The sequence below is a fragment of the Helicoverpa armigera genome, chromosome 4 (assembly GCF_030705265.1).
Source record: "Helicoverpa armigera isolate CAAS_96S chromosome 4, ASM3070526v1, whole genome shotgun sequence".
In the NCBI taxonomy this organism is placed as follows: Eukaryota; Metazoa; Arthropoda; class Insecta; order Lepidoptera; family Noctuidae; genus Helicoverpa; species Helicoverpa armigera.
The window spans coordinates 3,244,049-3,265,184 of NC_087123.1; the positions used below are offsets into that span (position 1 = coordinate 3,244,049).

At 34.2% G+C, this 21,136-nt stretch overlaps 1 protein-coding gene across 2 annotated transcripts in view; it reads right to left on the reverse strand.

The window, feature by feature from the left end:
- The window catches only part of LOC126055992 (cardioacceleratory peptide receptor), a 125,729-nt gene that overhangs the window by 20,683 nt on the left and 83,910 nt on the right, over window positions 1-21,136 (reverse strand). The window contains exon 4 of one of the 2 annotated variants that reach the window (XM_064034441.1): window positions 356-512. In XM_064034441.1, coding sequence (XP_063890511.1) covers window positions 356-512 — 157 coding nt within the window. The remainder of the gene's footprint in view (window positions 1-355; window positions 513-21,136) is intronic. The other variant, XM_064034442.1, reaches the window with a different exon arrangement.

Below are 21,136 nucleotides of genomic sequence, written 5' to 3' on the forward strand. Positions count from 1 at the left end.
CTTTAGCAAAAATGTATAATGGCGCGCAACGTGGAATGAATGGTGAAATCTTGTCATGGTTCATTTCTTTGGCATATCTTTGGCCGTCTTAACGGGGATTATAAAGCCAGAAAGACTGACAATCAGGCTTGTCAAGGGTATGAGGCTGGCCTGATGATTGTGTTGAGGAGATTAGATATGCAGTCGCTCCTAGTAAAACACTGTTACTCAGCTGCATCTCTTTAGACTGGAAGCCAACCCCAACATAGTAAGGAAAAGGCAAGACCGAAGATGACATAGCTGCATTGGGATATACTGACAGTCGACCCAAACATAGTTGGAAAAAGAGTAGGCAGATGAAGAAGTTAATACTTACATCATAAAAATAATAAATATTAAGTTCGCCGGTGGCGTTAGTAGCGTTTTTGATGGGGCCGTGGTCATCATCAGGTGGGAACGCGGCGGTGAAGTAGGAGGTGCGCGGCGTCGGCCGCTGTTCAAAGTCTTCAAGCATGATGTCTGGTGCCATAATCCTGGAACAATAGGGACAAAATATTCATCAGTACTAGTTGAAGTTGGGAAAAGGCTAGGAAGATAATTGATCAATGGTAATGCAGATAATCTGAAGATATTTTTTTGATCGGATGTAGCTGCCTTCATCGTGCTGAAGCTTTTGAGATGAGACATGGACATAGGTGATTTATACAAAGTCACGGGCAAAATCCAGTGCAGTAAAAACACTATACCACAACTATCCCGCGCACTGGGATTGTACGTAGTCTATGCGAAGAATAATTCAATAAATGAGCTATCAGAATTCAAACTGAACCAGTAATTTCTGAGATCAGCGGGGTCAAACAAATAAGCATTCAAATCTGATGATTTTGAACACCCAAAAATATATATTTCTTAAGTTTAAGTTAAGTGATTGTTATGTTGAGTTAGGTACATAATAATATTTATCATCCCCCATCAAATCTTACCGCTGCAAAATGGCCCCCGTTTGATCGCAGAACACAAAAGCTCAGGTTTTTCCGCATATTGAATATGTTTGCCGTCTGCGTGCAAGTGAAATGTGTCACCGACAACGTTTGTATCGACGTTAGAATGTAGTGTCGGCCAAATAATATTATAGGTAGCTAGCGTGATGCTGTGCAGGCGATCGATGTATAAAATTAATACTAGAATACCTTGATAAAAAGTTTAGATGCCATTTCAAAATGAGAGATGGTACAATTTAATCAGTTTCAAAATGAAGATGTAGCTTTAAGTTAACATATTCCATATTCATCTATCTATCATCTATCTATACTTATTCATTACATATTCATCTCTCAAAAAAACAAACACATGAGCATTCTTATAAAATAGTATTAACATGTTGTAACACACCAGCCTTATGCAATTATACGTTTTATTTATCAGTGTGTTTGTTCGATGTACTCGGCTCAATCAACCCCTACCCCAATCCGATGTCTGGCTTATATTTTACAGCAAAAACCAGGTAAGTGATAATGTGTGGTTATTGCATTTTAAAGCAAGACCTTCTACAACGAATTATACGGTCATTGCATCCTGCATTAACTATAACACATTTTCTGTGACCTTTCAGATTTATCAGAAATATACCTTAATTCTTCTTTTTCTATTCAAATTAAAAATGCAGTAAGCATAAAGCAAGTTTGAAATATTCTCTAGTTTTAAGCTTCAACCTCGTTCCATTTCCACATGTAAGCATTTTTCTCCGCTGAGCTTGCACTAACCGCAAATGTTCTAGTTCAGCAAAATTCTATTTTCGCAACATTTGTCTTAGTTAAACTGCATTTGTGTGGTTTTGCTTAACTTTTGCCAAGTTTTGGTACCACTAAGTAAATTAACAGTTGTAAAATTGTAACACAGCTAGCCAACATCCTCTAACATTTTTCAATACTTTTCGAATGTAGATAAAAATACTACAAAATGCAATACCTATATGCACTTAATTCAATAACCAACCTTTATTAAAACCTACCTATATTTAATTGTAGGTTTATTGCACCACGCATGCGCTGTACCGCCTAAATGGCTATAGAACCTACTTAATCTATGGTATGTAGGCAGATGCAGCCAGGTTCGAGCCGTCGACAGTTTTACTCGTCAGTAGCTTGGGGTGGGAGCTGCGCTTCGGACGTCAGCCCCCCCCCAATCTACTTGATTTTTCTATTATATTCCTGAATAAAATATATGTGTTTTTTTATTGAAGTGTGTTATTCGCAGTTCTGTTTAATTTAAGGTTGTATATATTATTATACTAAATATCCAATTTATAAAAAAGTAATTAAAAATATATTTTAAATAATAATAATAGTAAGCCCCGCAGGGCATCTGAGGCGGATGACGGGGAGTAGCGACCCCGCGGGGCTATATATCCGAGTGCTCCAGGGAGAGTATACTGTCCCCCATCTCCGGCTTGCCGGAGTGAAGCATGACGGGGGATAGGTCTCCCACCTCTTCTTCTTCTTCATCGGCCGGTCAGAGTGGAGTCGCTAGAGCAAGGTTAGTCCTGCTCGGAGGGTAGGTGCCTCGTGGTAAGTGGCGAGTGGGCCGGTGATGCTGGACCCACAGGGAGCGCGTGATCTGCGTTTAAAGTCCGCCGAGGTATCCTCACCCTTCTCAGCCGCTCATGTCCGAGTTGCCCTCTTGTTGCTTTTCAGTGACTGATTCCCGGGGGCCCAGTAAGTGAGTTGGCGAGTCTCCACCTGCCATTTTAACATGTATTTAATACATTGTCATCGGCAGGTGCCATAGTTCCCGTAGTTTCCCCATTCCTAGTCCATTAGCATCCCATCACAATAGCCCAAGTAGTTTTCATCCATAGTTAGCAATAGTTTAGCACAGAACCGGGGATTGTGCTTGGGTACATTTCTATAGTGTATACAGGGATAATCGTCGGTTTTGTGTCACCATTTCATTAAAGTTGTCTCAAAAGGGCTTCAGCGTGTTGGCTTCGGCCCCACGTTCGCCTCCCAAAAATCCGGGACTCTATAGTCCCGAGGTCTGGAAGAGACATACAAAATAATTATATTTATATCTGCCTTGCTTTTTCACAACTATCTTCTAGTTAACTATCGACTTCCAGTAATACTGGATGCAGCTTAGTACCAGTGTTTTACAGCGACTGGCTTCTACCCGTACGACTGCCAAAATGACAAATTACAGCTATAGGTAAAAATATAGTTTTATTATTATAATAATCTTTACTATGTATTTATTGAATAAGTACTATATAAAAATGTATAGTTAGGTTTGTCAAAATAAACGCAAGCTAAGTGAATATTGATTTCAGGTCCAAAGTAGTATGTAGGTATATATCCTACCTACATACAAAGCGCCAGTTCTAAATTGCACCCTACTTATACATAATGCATATAGGTAGGTACTTTACAGTGCATTGTGCACCACCCTCCTATGAATTTCCATCCAGTCCGATGGGGTGCGGCGAAGCGACCACACGTCCCTTCTTTACTTTGGAATGCTTGTTTACTTTTTATCTGGATCCGTGGAGTAGTTTTACGAGACGCAGTTAAAACTGCTGGCAAAACAGCTTTTTAAAAATATAGTCAAATCATCATCAGTTATGTATATTCTTATATTTATTTGTTTTCTAAGAAATGCAGGAATTTATTTAAACACGGTCCCAACAAGCCTAATTAAGGCTATCCTTTCGGTTGAACCCTTTTAATTTTAAGAGCTCATGGACTCGATATACACTCTGGTTTAGGTTAGTTCGTAGTTTCTAGCACCTCTGTTATATTCATACGTGTCAGGATATAAATGATAGATGGTTCTAGATAGCTATGTGTCTTTGTTACTTGATCCATTCAAAATTACCGTTCCTAGACATCATAGTCCTTTTACTACAATCAAAATGTTGATAATTTTTTCTATTAACTTCAACACAAACTTAATTTAAAAATTTCAATTCCTGCATTTCGTTATCTCAACGAAAATGTCATTGTCCCTTTATAATAAGAAAAAAGAAAAGAGAAACGTAACAAAGAACAAAAGACAACTTTAATTAAACATTTCTCTGAAGACCTAAAAAGGTTGTATTCTCTCGCGAATGACGGTATCATAACAATTCACACTGGCCACACATAATGAAGGCAGAGGAAAAACAAAAAAACCTTTTTTCATGATAAGCTTGGCCGTGAAAAGCCACAGAGTAAGTAAAGATGAGCGGAGATGCCACAATACAGTTAGGTCGGGCGCTTTCTTCTAGGTCAAATTCGTACGGTGGGTATGACCAAAACGATCAGTTACTAGAGAGCTAACGAAGCGTTTGGGGTCTTTGAGACATCTGTCAACGATTTTTAATATTACAAAAATGGTCGGTGGTCCTAAAAAGGCGTATAAGGGCGAAAACAATAACGTTCCTCGTTCCCCGCACGCTCGAATTTTGGCGCGCTACTTTCTTCGGCGATTTTCCGTTGTAGCACCTCCGCTAGTCTTTTTCTTCTCCATGTATTATACCAATTAATCTTGAGGAAGGTTAGGTTGGTTATTCGTCAAAACATTAGGTGGGCAATAAATGAAATGTAGTCAGTCATACTAATGTGGGTAAGTAAATAAAATGAGCCTGTGTACGGAGCTAAAGTTTTAGATAAAGGTAATTTTATGAAGGTAAAAGTTATGACCTGGTATGCTAATGAAAATTTTCTGAAACTAGTTTGGTGGTCTATGTACAAACACAGGATACATTTATCGATCTATAAGATACTTAATTGGCTGCTATCGAAGAAATAATGCACCGAAAAAGGTTCAAATCCAAAGAAGTTTTCCTCAATGTTATTCAAAATGAGTTTGATCTACAAATAATGCATTCATTCTTCAATAACTCGGCTATTTCACTTTTCGTTCAACTTAAGAGTACACTGCAGACTAAACAGTCGGCCAACAGTTGATTCAATTTATGGCAATTTTTATAAAGAACATTTTTATTCCGCGCTAAGTTTTCAGACGGTCTGATACCGGCCAAATACCTGATTGTTGTTATATGCGTACGACCATTCATTTCCATACTAAATTTTGAGCCGAAAAAACCGTTGGCCGACTTAAAGTGTGCGAATACTCTAAAAGTTTTAATTAAAAACTTTCAACAGAATTGTTATTTAAACTCGTGTTAAAATATCTTTGCTTTCAACAAAATGCTTTAATAAATATATATGATAGCTAAATGATACGTTTTCATAGTAAAGTTCTAAGTTTATTTACTTTGGATGCAAATGTTAAATATTTGTTTTGTGATTATAAGCTTTCGTGTTTCAGAAGGCTTAAAAACTTAATTAGTAAACTTGAGATTACTAAAGTGTTTATTTTGTTATTAAATGTAAATGGTATAAGGATTAGATTTTCTTAATTTAGTAATTAGTCTCTGTTTGTCAAGAGGTTAATGGCTTGCTATTTAAATGTCCATTAAAATATTTTAGGTATTATTTTCACCCCTGAAGACCGTAGAAATAATCTTTTTATCGACCTAACTTTCAATAGCAATACCTGGATTATTTTCTAGATATTTCAGCATATAAATCATGTTACTAACAAACCCTTAGTGCAATGCATATATGGGAATATGCATTCAGGAGCGACATCTATGACAATTTGAGAATCTAGTGCATTACGTAGTTCATCAACCATTGGAATGGTGGCGGTGTACCTAAAAACCCTAACTAGAGTATATTAGTGATTAAAACTCGAGTTTTCTGGTTTAAAATCTTTCAAGCTGTTATATTTATTTTTGAGATGAATGTTGCCAACTTACCTACAAAATCAGTCAGGATTTTTTGTTCTGACTCACATAGGTGCAATGGAATTAATATAAATTCCTTAATTAAACTTGAATAATTAATGGAAGCTTTAAAGCATCTCTACCATACCACAATCGCTTTATTTGAGCAATAGTAACTTAACCTCCTTCATCAGACTTTAAACAACGTGGTTTGTACCTTAATAGCTTCGCAGACGGATTAGCAATCAGAGTATATAAAGTTACTAATGCGCTTGTGGGTCTGAACTGCTGAATTAAGTGATTAAGGATCAACTATTATATTTTAATTATCAAAGAAATAAAATTAAATAAAGGGCATGTTTATTTATTTTTTGTTAGGGCCTTTTTGTTCAAGTATTGTTAAATAAGAATTATTTAGAGGCTAAAAGAAGAAAACGTGCTGTACCGTCCGCGATTTCTTAATAAAAACCATTGTATACAGGTGCATGCTTCCTGCTTGCTTTGCTCCTTCTATTTTTATCATCTACCTATGGTCTCACTATCTATCGTTCTATAAGTCATAATCCATTTGTGTTGTATTGTAAACGCAACTCTCGTATCTTTCACGTAACTGTTGGAGCAGATTTAAAGCACATTATATAAGAAAAGGACGAGATAATATTTTTTGAAATGTCACGAAATATTAATGAAGTCTTATGACCTTTGTTATGGACACATAACGGTCTGGTGACCTAACAATAGATATCAGTCGCTAGCTTTATTCGGTCTAGGAGATCGCCCTTTCACACAGACAAACAGAAATAAATCTATACTAATACTATAAAGCTGAAGAGTTTGTTTGTTTGTTTGCTTGAACGCGCTAATCTTAGGAACTACTGGTCAGATTTGAAAAATTCTTTCAGTGTTAGATAGCCCATTTATCGAGGAAGGCTATAGGCTTTTTATCCAGATTCGTGCCGAGGTTCCCATGAAATGCGGGTGAAACCGCTGGCAGAAGCTAGTATCATTATATTATTCCTAATAACATGATAATTATGAAAATAAATATGTCTTTTAGGAATTATTTTTATGATCTTGCTTTACATCTTTACGGTTGAAGTAAGATATTGATATTACAAAAGTTATGACTGTTTTTCTTGGACAAGCCTTTCTCCCGCATTATCATTCCGCTGGTCGTAATATACCTACCTACTAATGTGAGCTGTCATCCCGTGTTCCTTTTAAGAACTCGTATTTCTTTGTAAATAAACTCTTGTCTCAAGAGCGAATTGTGCAAAATTTAATTCCTTAAGCTTTTGTCCGTCATCGATCAATTAGTTGACTAGTTTTCGCTAATGGTTTCACTCACATCCCTTGAGAACTACTCCGCTCACCTGGATAATATGAAATCCTATATCCTGGTTCGATAAACAGGTTATCTAGTACTGAAATATTTTTTCAAATCAAATCTCCAGCTTTGTAATATTGTAGTTACTAGATTCCATTCTGTTGACATAGTTGCAGATTCCCGAATACCCAATAAAAAGTATTGCTTACAATGTTCGGGATCTTGACCTATATTTTAGCGGCAATATCCGGCTGTATCCAGTTACAACCGACTTTAGTTCTTATAACCGGTTAACGATAGTCGGTATTAAACGGTGTTTACTATTTGAATATCCGTTTCTGGTTTAGAATCTTTGATGCGAAGTGTAATGGCTTTCGCAATGAAATATAGTTTCTATTGAAGATTGGCTTGCGACTGCAATTGTATCTCGTGTCTGATCGGCAAAAACAATATATAGGTACCTTGTTAGATGTAAATCAAAGCACTAGGGACCAGAAAATGTAAAGTGGTATTTATTGCTAATTTTTTCAAAGCAACGATGACGACTTATAATGTTTTGACGGCCTTTATTAGATTTTTCTCTTTTTTATGTTGATACGTTAAGATTATCCCTTATTTAAAAGCTTGGAAATATGTAATGAATTTAATTGAAATAAAATTTATTTCCATGATTATTGATACCATATTTCATACCGTGGGGTTTACAAGATTGTAAAAGGTTTCCTGTGAAAGAAAGAAAAAACATTTATGGACACAACACAAGACATACATATAATAATAAAGAAAGTACAAAAAAAAAAAACACAGATAGTAGGTTGCGCCAAATAGCATCCAGTTCAGCATTAACAAACAACAAACTTATTTATTTATTTTATAAAACACCACAAAACATATTGCAATTTCCGATTATGAGGTGAACTGAAGTTTGTATCAAACGCTTGCAAGTCCTCAAGTGTGGGAACTTCGTACTAGTTTCTGTGAAACTCATAACTTTATAGCAATATTGGTAGTTAGAAGTGATTTCTTATACTTTCCCACGTAATATATTAAAATTACATTAGTATCGGTCGTGAAGTCTGTCTACAAGTTTTGTTGGGACTATTGGATAGAAAAACAGTTTATAGTTAAATAAAACTACACGTAACTACCTATGTATTCTAATATTATACAGCTACAAAGTTTGTTGGTTTGAACGTGCTTATCATAGGAATTACTGAGCTATCTAACATTCAATTAATTTCAGTGTGAGATAGCCTACTTGCCGACAAAAGCTAGAAGCTACTTTTTAAACGAGTGCACGAAAAAGTTCCAACGGGATACAGGTGAAACCGCTAGCGAAAACTAGTTAATTAATATTTAGAAACCTCGTTCAACCAATTTTACATAAAAATATTACGATAGCCCCAAAAAGTCAAATGTGGGGTCAAATTCAATTTGAACATAGGCACTAAAAACAAAACAAATCACTTCTAATTTTACTTGTTCATAAGCAAATTAAATGAAAGTTTCTGTTACTACCCAAATTACAAAAGTACCAATATCGTATGGACTTTTACCCTTTTCTCAGTATTTGGGCCTGATAGGCTTATAGGGGTAAACTTATGTTCGCTTATTTACTTGTTTTTTATTTACTTTTATTACAAAGAATTCAATATTCAATGTTGACGGGGATTTGTATATTACCAATATTTATTTGGCTACAATGAACTAGATTTTTCGACGAACAATGGAGCTATTAAGTGGTAGAAATTGTGATATTTTTGTTATACGTACTTATATTTAGTAAAAAATATATTTTTCTTCTAAAAGTATTCTTGTAAAATGATAAGCTGGGATTGCCAACGATTTCCTGAAAGTTATTTTTTTACCTGTATCTGAAAATAAGATCAATAAAATTCTTAAAATCAAACATTTTCCTCAATCGAAATAAATTCACAAAATGATATCAGACATTCGTTCACACAAAAAAACGGATACCACTCAATTCTTTCAAATAAACAAATCACATATTAAGATCCATTGAGGAATGCAAAAAGTAAAATGATTTTCATTTGTTTTGACCAAGTTTAACACTATCCATACGATTTCGAAATCATACATTCATTGATTAAAATTCGATGAAGGGAAACCACTGGTACTTCAAATAAGTATGTACTTGTAATATGTGGGACAGCCACCGGATTTTGTGGTTAATCACCAAAAACCAAACCACAAACGTTACATTTAGTTCTGTTTTCATGTGATAATTTGATTACCCAGTATTCTGTCCTTGTCCTGAAAACTATCGGTTACAATTTTTTTTTAACATTAAAGGAAATATGACTTTTTGTAAACAGTAAATTACTGGTCATTGATTTGCTTTTTCATTTAACCGCTTACCTACTATCCAAGGCAATACAAGACAGCTGCAAATTCATACTTTAGCGTTTATCTTACATTACCTATGAATTCCAATTCTTAACTTATTACACGAAAGAACTTTCTCGAAAGAATTTCAACTTTGCAAAAAGCAAGTGATTTCAACAAGCCGTTGATGAAACGATCGCGATTTTTCTTCCCAACACATTTACGTCTACTTTCAAAGTATTCATGAAATCACGAACACCCATACATTTTCCATGTATTACTTCGGAGTAAAGAGGCTAATATAAATTCAGTTGGAGTCTAGATTTTCCGTCGCACTAGGATCTTTGGAAACAATTTAGTCTAGTATTTATGTTTTTAGTCTGGATACGTGATAGTATTGGGAAGTGGAGTTTCTGCGGTTGTTAAAGGAATGGCTTCATTTCACATTGCAGATCCTTATCCCTACTAATATTATAAATGCGAAAGTAACTCTGTATGTCTGTTATGCTAAGTTAAGTCTAAAACACTGAACTGATTTTAATAAAAATTGGTACAGAGATAGAGTTGACCTTGAAAAAGAATATAGGATAGTTTTTATCCCGGACTTTTGAAGGATTCGTTTATATGTAGATTAGGTACAACTGTTACTAGGTACTGTAAGTCACATTTCTATTATATGGATACCTAATTTTACCTGTATTTTACAGTACTTTGTCTAAAAAGGGGTGACTATTTCTATACATATATGTTGAAATATCATAAAATCAAAGGTAAAACCTACTACGTTTTGTTAAAAGCCTCAGGCCTTAAAACCTCCTTGGCAATAGGCTTGCCAGATTAAAAAAGTTTTGCCCTGAAATATCCAGAATTTTCTGTACTTCCAAACCATCGGCCGATGATTAGGTATTTAATTAAACAAGTTGTTCTATTAGAAATTTTCGATACCATCGCATTTTAGGAAACAAAACAAAAGTCTATGTTGCTAACATAACCTATACTTAATTGTAGGTATTTCGGGTTGTAACCAGATTGAAAATGGCAAAAATGAACTTTGAACGAATTTGTGAACTAAATAACTAACTAAAAGTCAACCATTTAAAAAAAACATCCTACCACTGTCACATAGTTCAACAAATAGGTTGAATTTGTATCAAAATTCGGTTGCAATTAGTGACATACGATACGTTTGCCCCACGCTCAGTCTTTGAACTCAAAGGCGAGCGTTTTCTAATCACTGGCGTTTCGCTTTCCCAAACTGTTCTCGTTTAATTTAAGATGAACAAGTCATTTGTACGTTTATGTAACAGTTGCAATTGTTTTGGATTTCTGGCTATTTACTTGGACTTATGCAAGTGCATTTAACTTATCGAGAGCGCTGTAAGTTTAACCATCCAAAGTACTATAGTGTCAAAGTATTCTCAATGCCTCTGACGTCGTGTTATGGTGATGGCTGCTAGGTAACACTAGGGACCGACGTCTTTACGCGTCCTCATAGATAAGGGTGTATAACACCACTCAAAGTTGATTTAGGTATGTAAATGTTATAAATTGAATGTTACAGTATGAGCTATAATAGGTAGACAGTAGCAAAAACTTACAGTCTACTCAAAAATGGAGAAAAAGGCTAAGTTTACTTAAAAAATGTAATTTTATCCATGCATCATCGATGAATGTATTATTATTTTTATAACCAACAAATTCGTTTTGAATGAATGACTGATGTTTGCAAATATTTCAGCATCATGCAACTTTTATATGCACATTAATTTCAAGGAAAAGTTATGTTTCCTTTCAAGAGCAGAACATTTTTGAGATAAATATGAAATTGTACGATTAATGTGATACTAACTAAAACACTGTTTCTTTTTTTACAAGAAATGAAGAGAAATAACATTTTAGATAAAATATGCTATTTAAGCTGTAGCAGTTTAGATACATTTTCATGAGAATACACATTTTCTAGTTAGCGCGAAAAATAGCTGCACAAGATATTTCATATTACTGCTCTATTTGCCTTATCTGAATACGAAGCGACGGAGTTAATAGAAATATATTTGCTTATTATATATTTGCATGCTTAAGTTTTTTCTATTTAAAGAAGATACATTCAAATGACTTCATTAAGTTCATTTTACATTTATGTAACTGCTAAAATGTCTTACGAAATTATTTCAATCTTAAATGTTTCACGCCTTGAATTCTAAATTCAAATTTGAATTTGGACCTCAGTGGCCAGTGATGAAAGAGATTGCTAGTAATGATAAAAAAGGTTGCATTTCATCGTGTCGCCTTTAATAGACCTTCAACCTTCATGCTGCCAATTAGTGAATGAATGGCGGTTATGTTCATAAGTTATGATATATCCGACCCACATCTGTGAAGATACGTCTAAATCCCTACACGATGGAAGATTAATATGTACGGTACGGTTTACAAACACAGTTTCAATTGGTTTAGACAAATAGAAGGCCGCTTGGGTTTGAGAAGGTGGCGACCCTATGATTGGTTAAGTTCACAAGGATATCCTATGCAATTGTGTTTACGTATTGATGTTAGAGTACCTATCTATTATTAATGAATGTTTATTGGTTAGAATCTAAATGGTAAACATGTTTCAGTGTGATTTGTACGTATTTAGGTATCTACTGATGATTTTAAGACTACATGTGTAATTTATTTTATTCATAACTCATAAATTTTATTTTAAACTAGATAGGTATCTAGGTATATATGCATTGTTCTATTGTCAACTTTGATTCGTAATAAGAATTATAATCACTATTGACAGAGAGGTACAGCTGAATACATGCATAAGATGCATAAATATTTTTTTGGATATAATTAAATACGTCTTCATACTGAATTTCTTATTAATCTTTGGAACATAAATACTATTTACAAATAAAATGTTAACACGAATCCAAAACCCATATTGGCCGTCTTGTTATTTCAATCTCAATAAATGTTAACACCCAAAAGCACTTAAATCCTATACCTAGAAACGAAAATACTAGATTAAAGCTTAAAGCTTAAGAAAGCTAGGCCAAGTTTATTTATCGTAAAACATCAAACCAATTTCAGTTTAACTATACTTACGGAGTTCGATTTATCTTCAAATGAAAAGTACTTCAATACATAGAATAGGTATAGATTGGTTCTTAAAATCGGCACCTAATTTTGAGAACAATTTAATTGGAATACAAACTCTCTCGTATTTGTTCGTTGTATGAATGAAGATCACACAAGTTTTTAGTTTATAATAAGTTCCAAGAAATGAGCTTGAGCTTAAAAACAACTGAAGATTTTTTGCAAAATGTATGCTTACTCTTTTTGATACCTATCAAGTATAACCAAACTTAAAGTGACTCTGTAGGTATACCTACATTATAACACGTACTTAGAAAAATATAATGATTGAAAAATCTTAGAGCTGCAAAGCAAAATATCAAAGACTAGCCTAGCTCAGACAGTTTAAATTTAGACTTTACGATTTGCTTTCATAATTTTATTTCTCTCGCATTATTTTCACAGTCGAGTTAGTTTGCAGTAAAACATAAAAATAAAAAATATGGGAATAAAAAATGAAACGGTCGTATTGAATAAAAATAACCACTGATGCGGAAGAAATGAGGAATCGTGTAGAGATCAAAAACGTCTTATGTTCAAAGAAATTATAGGGAATTGACGACAGATAGTTCCTGTTGAAATATATTAATTTCCGTATTCATGAAAAGCTGGGTATTTTTGGCAGGAAAATAATTTTAATAACGGGGCAACAGCTGCTGTCTGGACAAATACAGTCTGTTAAATACAGTGATTTTTCTAAAGAAGGTTTCTATAGAAAATACATTTGAAAGGAAAACATATTAGGTATGGAAAAAAATGAATTGTGTTCGTCTGGATGATTAGGCAATGTTTTGGAGCTTGTTCTTGTTCATGCAGGTTGTCATAAAAACTACTGAACAGCGTGGTAGTTATGATCACGCTTACATGCGTCAGTTTTAAACGGATCATCAGTTTTGGCGGACGATTTGACAGTTCAATGATTAATTTAACCGCCAAATAGCAAGAAATGATGACGAGCAAAGATAAATCCTTTATTATTTTTGACGTTTGTCTACACAAAATCATAACTGTAATAAAAAAAGATTCAGAATTTATGTAAACAATAACTAATATTAAACCTATCCAGCTTGCCCCGGCATCTCCTTCACGCTCCATAGCGTTTCTAGCAATGCCAGCTCACAGCTCCAATGGCTCATGACAGCCTGTCAAACCCATTGCAGCTTAACGACTTTAGAGCACGTTTCCACTATCACGAGGATATTTTATCGGAAGACGACTTTACGTCACTATCTGTTACTTGTAAGGTGCAAGAAAGGGTTTTAGAGACTTTTGATTATCGTCTCACGCTGTTATCTAGATACCTGTTTCAAAAAATATGAGGCAAGAGATTTTAAGAGTGGGTGTGTACTGCAGACTAAACATTCGGCCGACAATTTGCGGATTGGATTTCTTTTTGCGAGATTCGTGAATTAAGTAAATCGAAGTTTTTACACTGTCTAATACCGGCCAAATACCTGATATCAGTTATGTGCGTACTACTATTCATTCCCATTCATATAAACCCGAACAAACTATCGGCCGACTCAAAGTTTGCAGGATTACTCAAAATCGTCACAACGTCGTAGTGGAAACACCCTTTAACACAAGCTTCAATCTGGATTCACGCGCCGTCATCTTCGTAAACATTTCAGAATCTGAACCAAATAATTCAAAAGGGATTATCGATAAATTAATGATGTTTCATTGGTGCAGCAATAAATCTTTGCTAAGGATATAAACGTCTACTAAATACTCTCTAAACATATATATTTCTTATTTAATGATTGTTCGACTACGTAGTAGTTACGTTTTAGTGGAAAATTTGGGAGTATGTTTCCATTATTTTGTGATAGAGTTGTGTAAACTTTAAATTGTGTAATGCTGCATGCTTTGTATGCTGTATTTTTGAATTTACTCTCTAAATCTTATACTTGATTTGAGACGTCCAAATAGGAATCACATAACAGATTAATTTATAACTGAAATGGCATTGTTTTCATATTCACTATCATATGTCGTCTATACGCTTAAAAAAAATATATTTGAACATGGTAATTGGTAGCACATATATGAAGTGGACCTGCGGCGATGACTTTTAAATAACATTCTAACTATGCGATGACGATGGATGACAATTACAGTCGATGATGACTTCATATTACTTACCTCAAAAACAACCAAATACCTACCTGAAAAAATAGTGTACCAGTGTTGAAAGCTATTTACTTGAATATGTCATTGAAATTCAAACAACAAACTAGTCAATTGTAATGCAAGAAGTTTTACAATTAAAGTTACAAGCTGCAAGGTTATTATTCACCGAATCTCCAGTAAGTGATATGTTTATAGTTAAATTATGTAAAACGGTTGCGGCATGCCCGGGAAATTATATATCTATGTATCTGAACGCAGAGCACGTTTTGTGAAGCGGAGGACTATTAGTGAAATCACTCGAAATTTGAATGAAACTACGAGAGATATTTATCGAAATTTTATAACGAAGTGACGATTAATGGTCATAAATGTAGAATGATAATTTAAATGTGAGGTCAAAGAATTATTGATAACTCCATAAAATATACATAGGGTTGTATAGATAAAAATTGGCGTTTTATATAAAAGAGCCACATGAATAATTCTATTGTGTTTCTGTATTACAAGAGCGTTATCGGATTTTTATTAACAAGTGTTGTTTAAATTGCTCAAAAGAAAAATAAAAACTTTTAACACACTTTAAGGGTCTACTTAGCATTAAGTTGTTTACTGAAACACTTTGAAAGTAAATAAATTTTAAATTTTCGCACTCTTATGTCTTGCTTTCAATTGTTTCTTGAATATAATGTAAGTATTCGAGCCCGTACTATTTATAGTGAGTAAACTATTTTTTTTCCAAAATATAAAACAAGCAAGGGTACGGCTGCTGATGTAGTCGACAAAAAATTATGATTCGGTCATTAAAACAATATGGTGCCTCTAGTGAAACTACCAATCGATAAATTACGAACACTACTTTTCTATGGACATGTTAATAGCCCCCATCCGATACCCCTTCCAGGGGTCTTAATTATTCTCTAAATATATTTACAGATGGTTAAGTGTTAATATCGACGGCGCCATAATGATCACGGCTTCATTAGAATACGTAAAGTAATAAGGTTTCGGTTTGAAAATAATAGAGGTGTGGTTTGGCCTAATTCGATGTTCAAATATTGTGGAAAAGGTAAAACTTTGAAGTTTTGGGTATTAACAATGGGATAGTGATACATTTTAGATTAGAAAACGATATCAAAAAAGGCTGTACAATACTGATGATATTTTAGCCAAAACCACTGGCACCTCTCACTCAGCTGCTTCTTGTAAGACTGAAAGCCAATCTGGACCCCAACAGAATTGGGCAAAGGCTGATGATGTTTTCGCAACAAATAAAATTGCTCAAAAGTTATAAATTGATAATATATATAGGTGAGTATGATTCATTTACTTTGTAAACCGAACGCTATAGTTACTCGTAACCATTTGTTAACAGACCACACGAATTCAACCGGATAAAGTCTATAAATCGCTATCGTTTTCATAAATTATTGAGTTTCAATCCTTACATACTAATCGGCTGTCGATAGCTTAATAGAAGGCGTTACAAAAGCAATTACAATAAGAATCGCAATAAAAAATATACTATTTAATTTACGGTTTAATGTATTGCACTAATAAAAAACTATATTTTGGTGGTAAAAGATAAAATAGATAGATAGAATATTCTTTATTCTACACCAATAGGGACAAACATGGAAGTATGTGTTAAAGTGATACAACGGTAATGAAATATTATCAAATGGTCTTTAAAAGACACATTTTAATCCTTTTTGTATTTGACGGGTATTTAATAGCACCCTGTAGAGTTTTGAGTAAAATTCTCACGCGCCATTTAGCGCTAAACAGTCGGTTCACACATTAATTCTGTCTGTTCGTGATTTCCACCGCACTGTCCAACTTTAACTTAGTTGTTTATTCCTCTTGTGGTACAAGTTTTAACCTTTGTATCAACCGATTTAGGTGCTTATTTTTTTTTTTAAACAGGATATCCAATTATGATTAGTTACTTACCTGAAGGTTTATCCAAAAGCATCGAATGGGTTTACAATATCAGCTTAGTTTTTTTTAGTTTTTTTAGTGTAAATCTGATAGAAGTTTGACCTAATGCCGTTAACATTTGTTTAATGTAAAAATGTTTCTTTTATAATATTTTGACCTCTAATAACAATAATTTAAAATGTAGTTACAAAATTGCTATCTAAAAATAACTCACAGATGTCTCGTAATCTCCTAACTTAAACCACAGCCAACCAAATAACAGAGGACCCGTACTTCATCGTCTAACTCTAGTTAGGTGTAACGTTACCCGTTTACGCTAATAAATGCCGACCCACGCATACTGATCAATTGTACCGGCTTATTTATGACACCAACAACCTCCTTCGTCTAACCGTTAACCTATCTTACTGCAGACTAAACAGTTGGCCGAGAGTTGGCCCGATGGTTCTTTTTTGTTTTTAAGTAAGTCACATCTGTCACATCTGTCGATTGACAAGTGGACCAATATCACCACAAAATAGATTCCTTGATGATGGAAGGTGACTGAGAGGAAGACTAAGGAAGAGCTGGAGAAAACACTTAGCTTCCTCAAGGATTGGACACAAACAGTGACCGATAAAGAAAGATGGAAGGCTATGCATAACAGTAGAACAGCATAGCCTAATTAGAAAAAAAAAGAAAATCGTAAATTCTGTCAACATTTTTAGTCGATCTGATACCAACCAAATACTTGTTCGGTGTTATGTGCGCATTCCCATACATCTCGAACCCGATCAAACTATCGGCCGACTAAAAGTTTGAAGTGTGTGACTATTTTAGCCGTTAACATTAGCAATTGTAATTTCTGCATGTTCTGTACAAAATTTTAGATCATTCCTATGCGATTTTGCAGTGTGAATTGTAAAGAAGTTCATTGGTTATTTTATGATTCTTTTATGTGTTTTGAAAGTGGAGAAATGAGGTGGTTGAGGATTTTATGATTCTCGCACGATTTTCGTATGGAAAAGTACTTCTAAATACTTTCCAAGATACCTAGACTAAGCCTTTTACGTAAGCAAAGTCGCAGTTATTACTCAACAATCTGCCAATGTTCCTTACTTTGGCAGTAATGAAAAAAATGGCGTGACGTTAGTTAGAAAGGAAACGGATGTAGGTATCCCATGAGTATCTCGGCCTACTCCCCAAGGCCTTGAAGTTTCTAAATATGACAAGCAAAACGGGACAAGAACGTGACGTAAACCTGAAAGGTAGGAAGTCAGAAAACTCATTTTTTGTTCGAGAAAGTATCCCAGTAATAGGTAATATATCTTATCCTCTTTTTACGTTGTAACTATTCCTCTGACGTTATTCATACCTTGCATAATTGTATGCGTTAATTAGAATACTTAATAAACCATACAGTTCAGCAATGAGTTACAATCAACTGAGGAACACTCGATCGTCCTCAAAATTCAGGCTCATTTCTCGTCAAACTACAGTCTACAGTTCGTAGGTATATTTCTGCTTACAAACTACAGTGAGGTTCGCCGCGGTACTAACTAAAATGGAAACGGAATGTATGAGTAGGGTAGCGAACATTGAAGTTTAAACTGCTAGTGCGTTGAGGTAAATGTAAACTAAGATCTAAAATGGGCCAAATCTTCTAGTGTATTTGATACAAGTAATCCAATATTTGATTACAGAGATATCTAAGGACTGAAAAGCAAAAAGCGACAAAGTTTGTGTTTACCGCGTTGTAAGATGTAATTCAATCACATACTTTCAGAAGGTTTGTCAAAAAAATATAACTACGCATACCTACTGCCTAGGTACATAAAAGAAAGTAGTGTTAGTAACACTCTTATAACTCAAGAATGGTTGAACCGTTTAAGCTAAAAATTAGAGGCACGATAGCTTAGATCCGGGAGAAGGACATGGGATAGTTTTTGTCACCATCCAGCTACGGGAAGCAGTTACCTATATCGGGACGCGGGTGAAACCGCGGACTGTAGCTAGTTCTTCATAAACATTATGACGCAAGTTCATAACTCAATGAATCCTTAAAATGCAGTCTCAGTTCCGACTATGACATACACACACAGTGAACGCATTCAAACGACTCCCATACATATATTTTATTTCAGTAGGTAACATAATATGCTCTGTATTGAAATCATAGACTATTGAACAGACGCGCAACCTATTTGTCATTTCCGTCTGTTGTGTTCCTTTTGTAGGTAATTTGACGTCTATTGTCAAGGATCTGGTGGAATCTATAAGAGTATGGTTTATTTGTAGATAGATCGTTTTGGTGATGCAGTGAACTCGTTTCTGTTATTGCGAACGTCAATGGGTAATTATGGGAATGGGCAGTTATAAAACCTGAGGTCTAAAAAATACTGAAATAAATTACTCATTTTCAGCCAACTCTACATCACTTCAGGTCTTGAATATTTAACAACATTTAAGCCTCCATAGGTAACTCGAAATTACCTCCGTCTATCTATCGGTCGCGTTTGCATACAGAACTACAAAACCGATTTAAATTAAGCTTGGAACACAGGTAGTCTTAATCCTGAGGAAGGACATAGACGGTTCGGAGGAAATTCTTATCCGACTGCGGGAAATAATTTCCTCTGCATGCAGGAAGAAAATATGACTCTGTAATTTCTCTACCACCGCAAAATTATCACAGAATCCGAAATTCACTCAAGTGCTATCACACCCTTGCATTCAGCACCTAACTTCAAGGATTTCATGACACTCACACAAGTCGGCTATGACCTGAATACTTATCCTGACATATGAGGTCTAAGGCGTCATCGTGGATGGTAAGAAAGTCTGACAGATGGAGAAACGTAAGTTATAGTCACGTAGCATAATGGTACTATAAGTTAGTTACATTATTATGGGTAACTGAATAAAGGACAAAAAGGAAATACATATATGTACATATAGGGACGCGGTATGCCCATAGTAAGAGCCTTACTATCGAATTAGGAGAATTATGGGTTGTATGTACATGTAATAAGGATATGTGAATGTATTTTATGTATTTTTAAGGGCAACGTTTCTATTAAAGTGATTAAGTAGGTATTTTACTGAATTGAAATAAAAAAAAATATTTATCCATTTTATTTTTAAAAGACTTGGATAAAAAGAATTTACAAAGCTTTCGTTACAATTTTATCCAATATATTTTTCTATTTTATTTGTTACTCCAAAAATATAATACAGAATTCGTCTCCGAGACATCGTACACCCATTAAAATCTTGCAATATTAAATCTTCCATTTGTAAAAATAAAATATTTCATTTTTTACTAACTTTTTTAAAACTTTTTTACAGAATTAAAGAAATGAACTTATTATTTCAGTCGCATAAGGGTCTCACTAAATGTATTAAAACATTTGAAAGAAATGGGGGCGTTTTCTTCAGAATTCTTATTTTTATTGGAAACTTAAATTCAATGGAAAGACAATTCTTGGGTTCTAACGTTTTATTGACATTGTTAAAGAGGTTTTGGTACGCTTAATAGGTTATAGTGGCACTGCGTGGAATGTTTAGTTTCTTTTAACGAGTCTTTTAATACAGTTTGCAATATGGTTTTATTATGAAAACTTGGCAATGAGGTTTGATAAACATAGAAATTGCTATTTAAGCTAGTTTTTTTGTGTTCATTTTAATTAAGACGTGCAACTAGCTTGATGTTTCGAAAGAGCTCTTACAGGCCTATATTTGAAATATTAAAAAAAAATACTTTGAATTTTAATCTATTTTTCTTTTATATATTTTTTTAAACCACTCTTTTCACAACAAAAAAAAAACATACACATGTACATATTTATTAATTTAGTATAGCATTACGAGTATTATCACATTTAACTAACAATATAGGAAAATAGAAGTAACAACAAAAATCTGCTGTAAGGGCAAATTAAAATATTTTTTTATAAAAAAAGCAAGCCGTTCCCACTGATTTCGTTTACGAAACTAATTCATTAATTTGTTCCCTCAACATTGATGTTTGAACTCCATATAAAATTAAATTACTGCTACACCACTGCTTGCTTGTAAAGGATTGGAACGTCGACTTTATTCGTTCGTAATAACGTGCTGATGTGTTTATTATTATTTATTTTGTGTGTGTGTGGGTGTGTGTGGGTGGGCACTCGTTAAGTTGTTGATGTGTGACGAAGAAGTGTTTTGGGAGTAGCGTCTATTTTTTTTTAATCTTTTATTTGTAGAGGTTTAAGAGCTGATGCGCTGGAAGTAGGTTTTCAAGTATAATTTATTACCTAAAGTTTAATTATTTATTTTTTAATTTACAGGACTATTTTTTTCATTTTGGTTTTCTAGCAGTAAGAAAAGCTGATTAAGAATGAATTAGGAAAGTCTAATACTCCCTGCCTCTGTACCCACAGCCGGATTATCTAATAATTTCCCACCTCAAAGTAAATGTACTTACAAACTATCACAACCAGTATCTCAGGAACAAACGACACTTACACTATTATCCTCCAAATGATATACTCGCACAT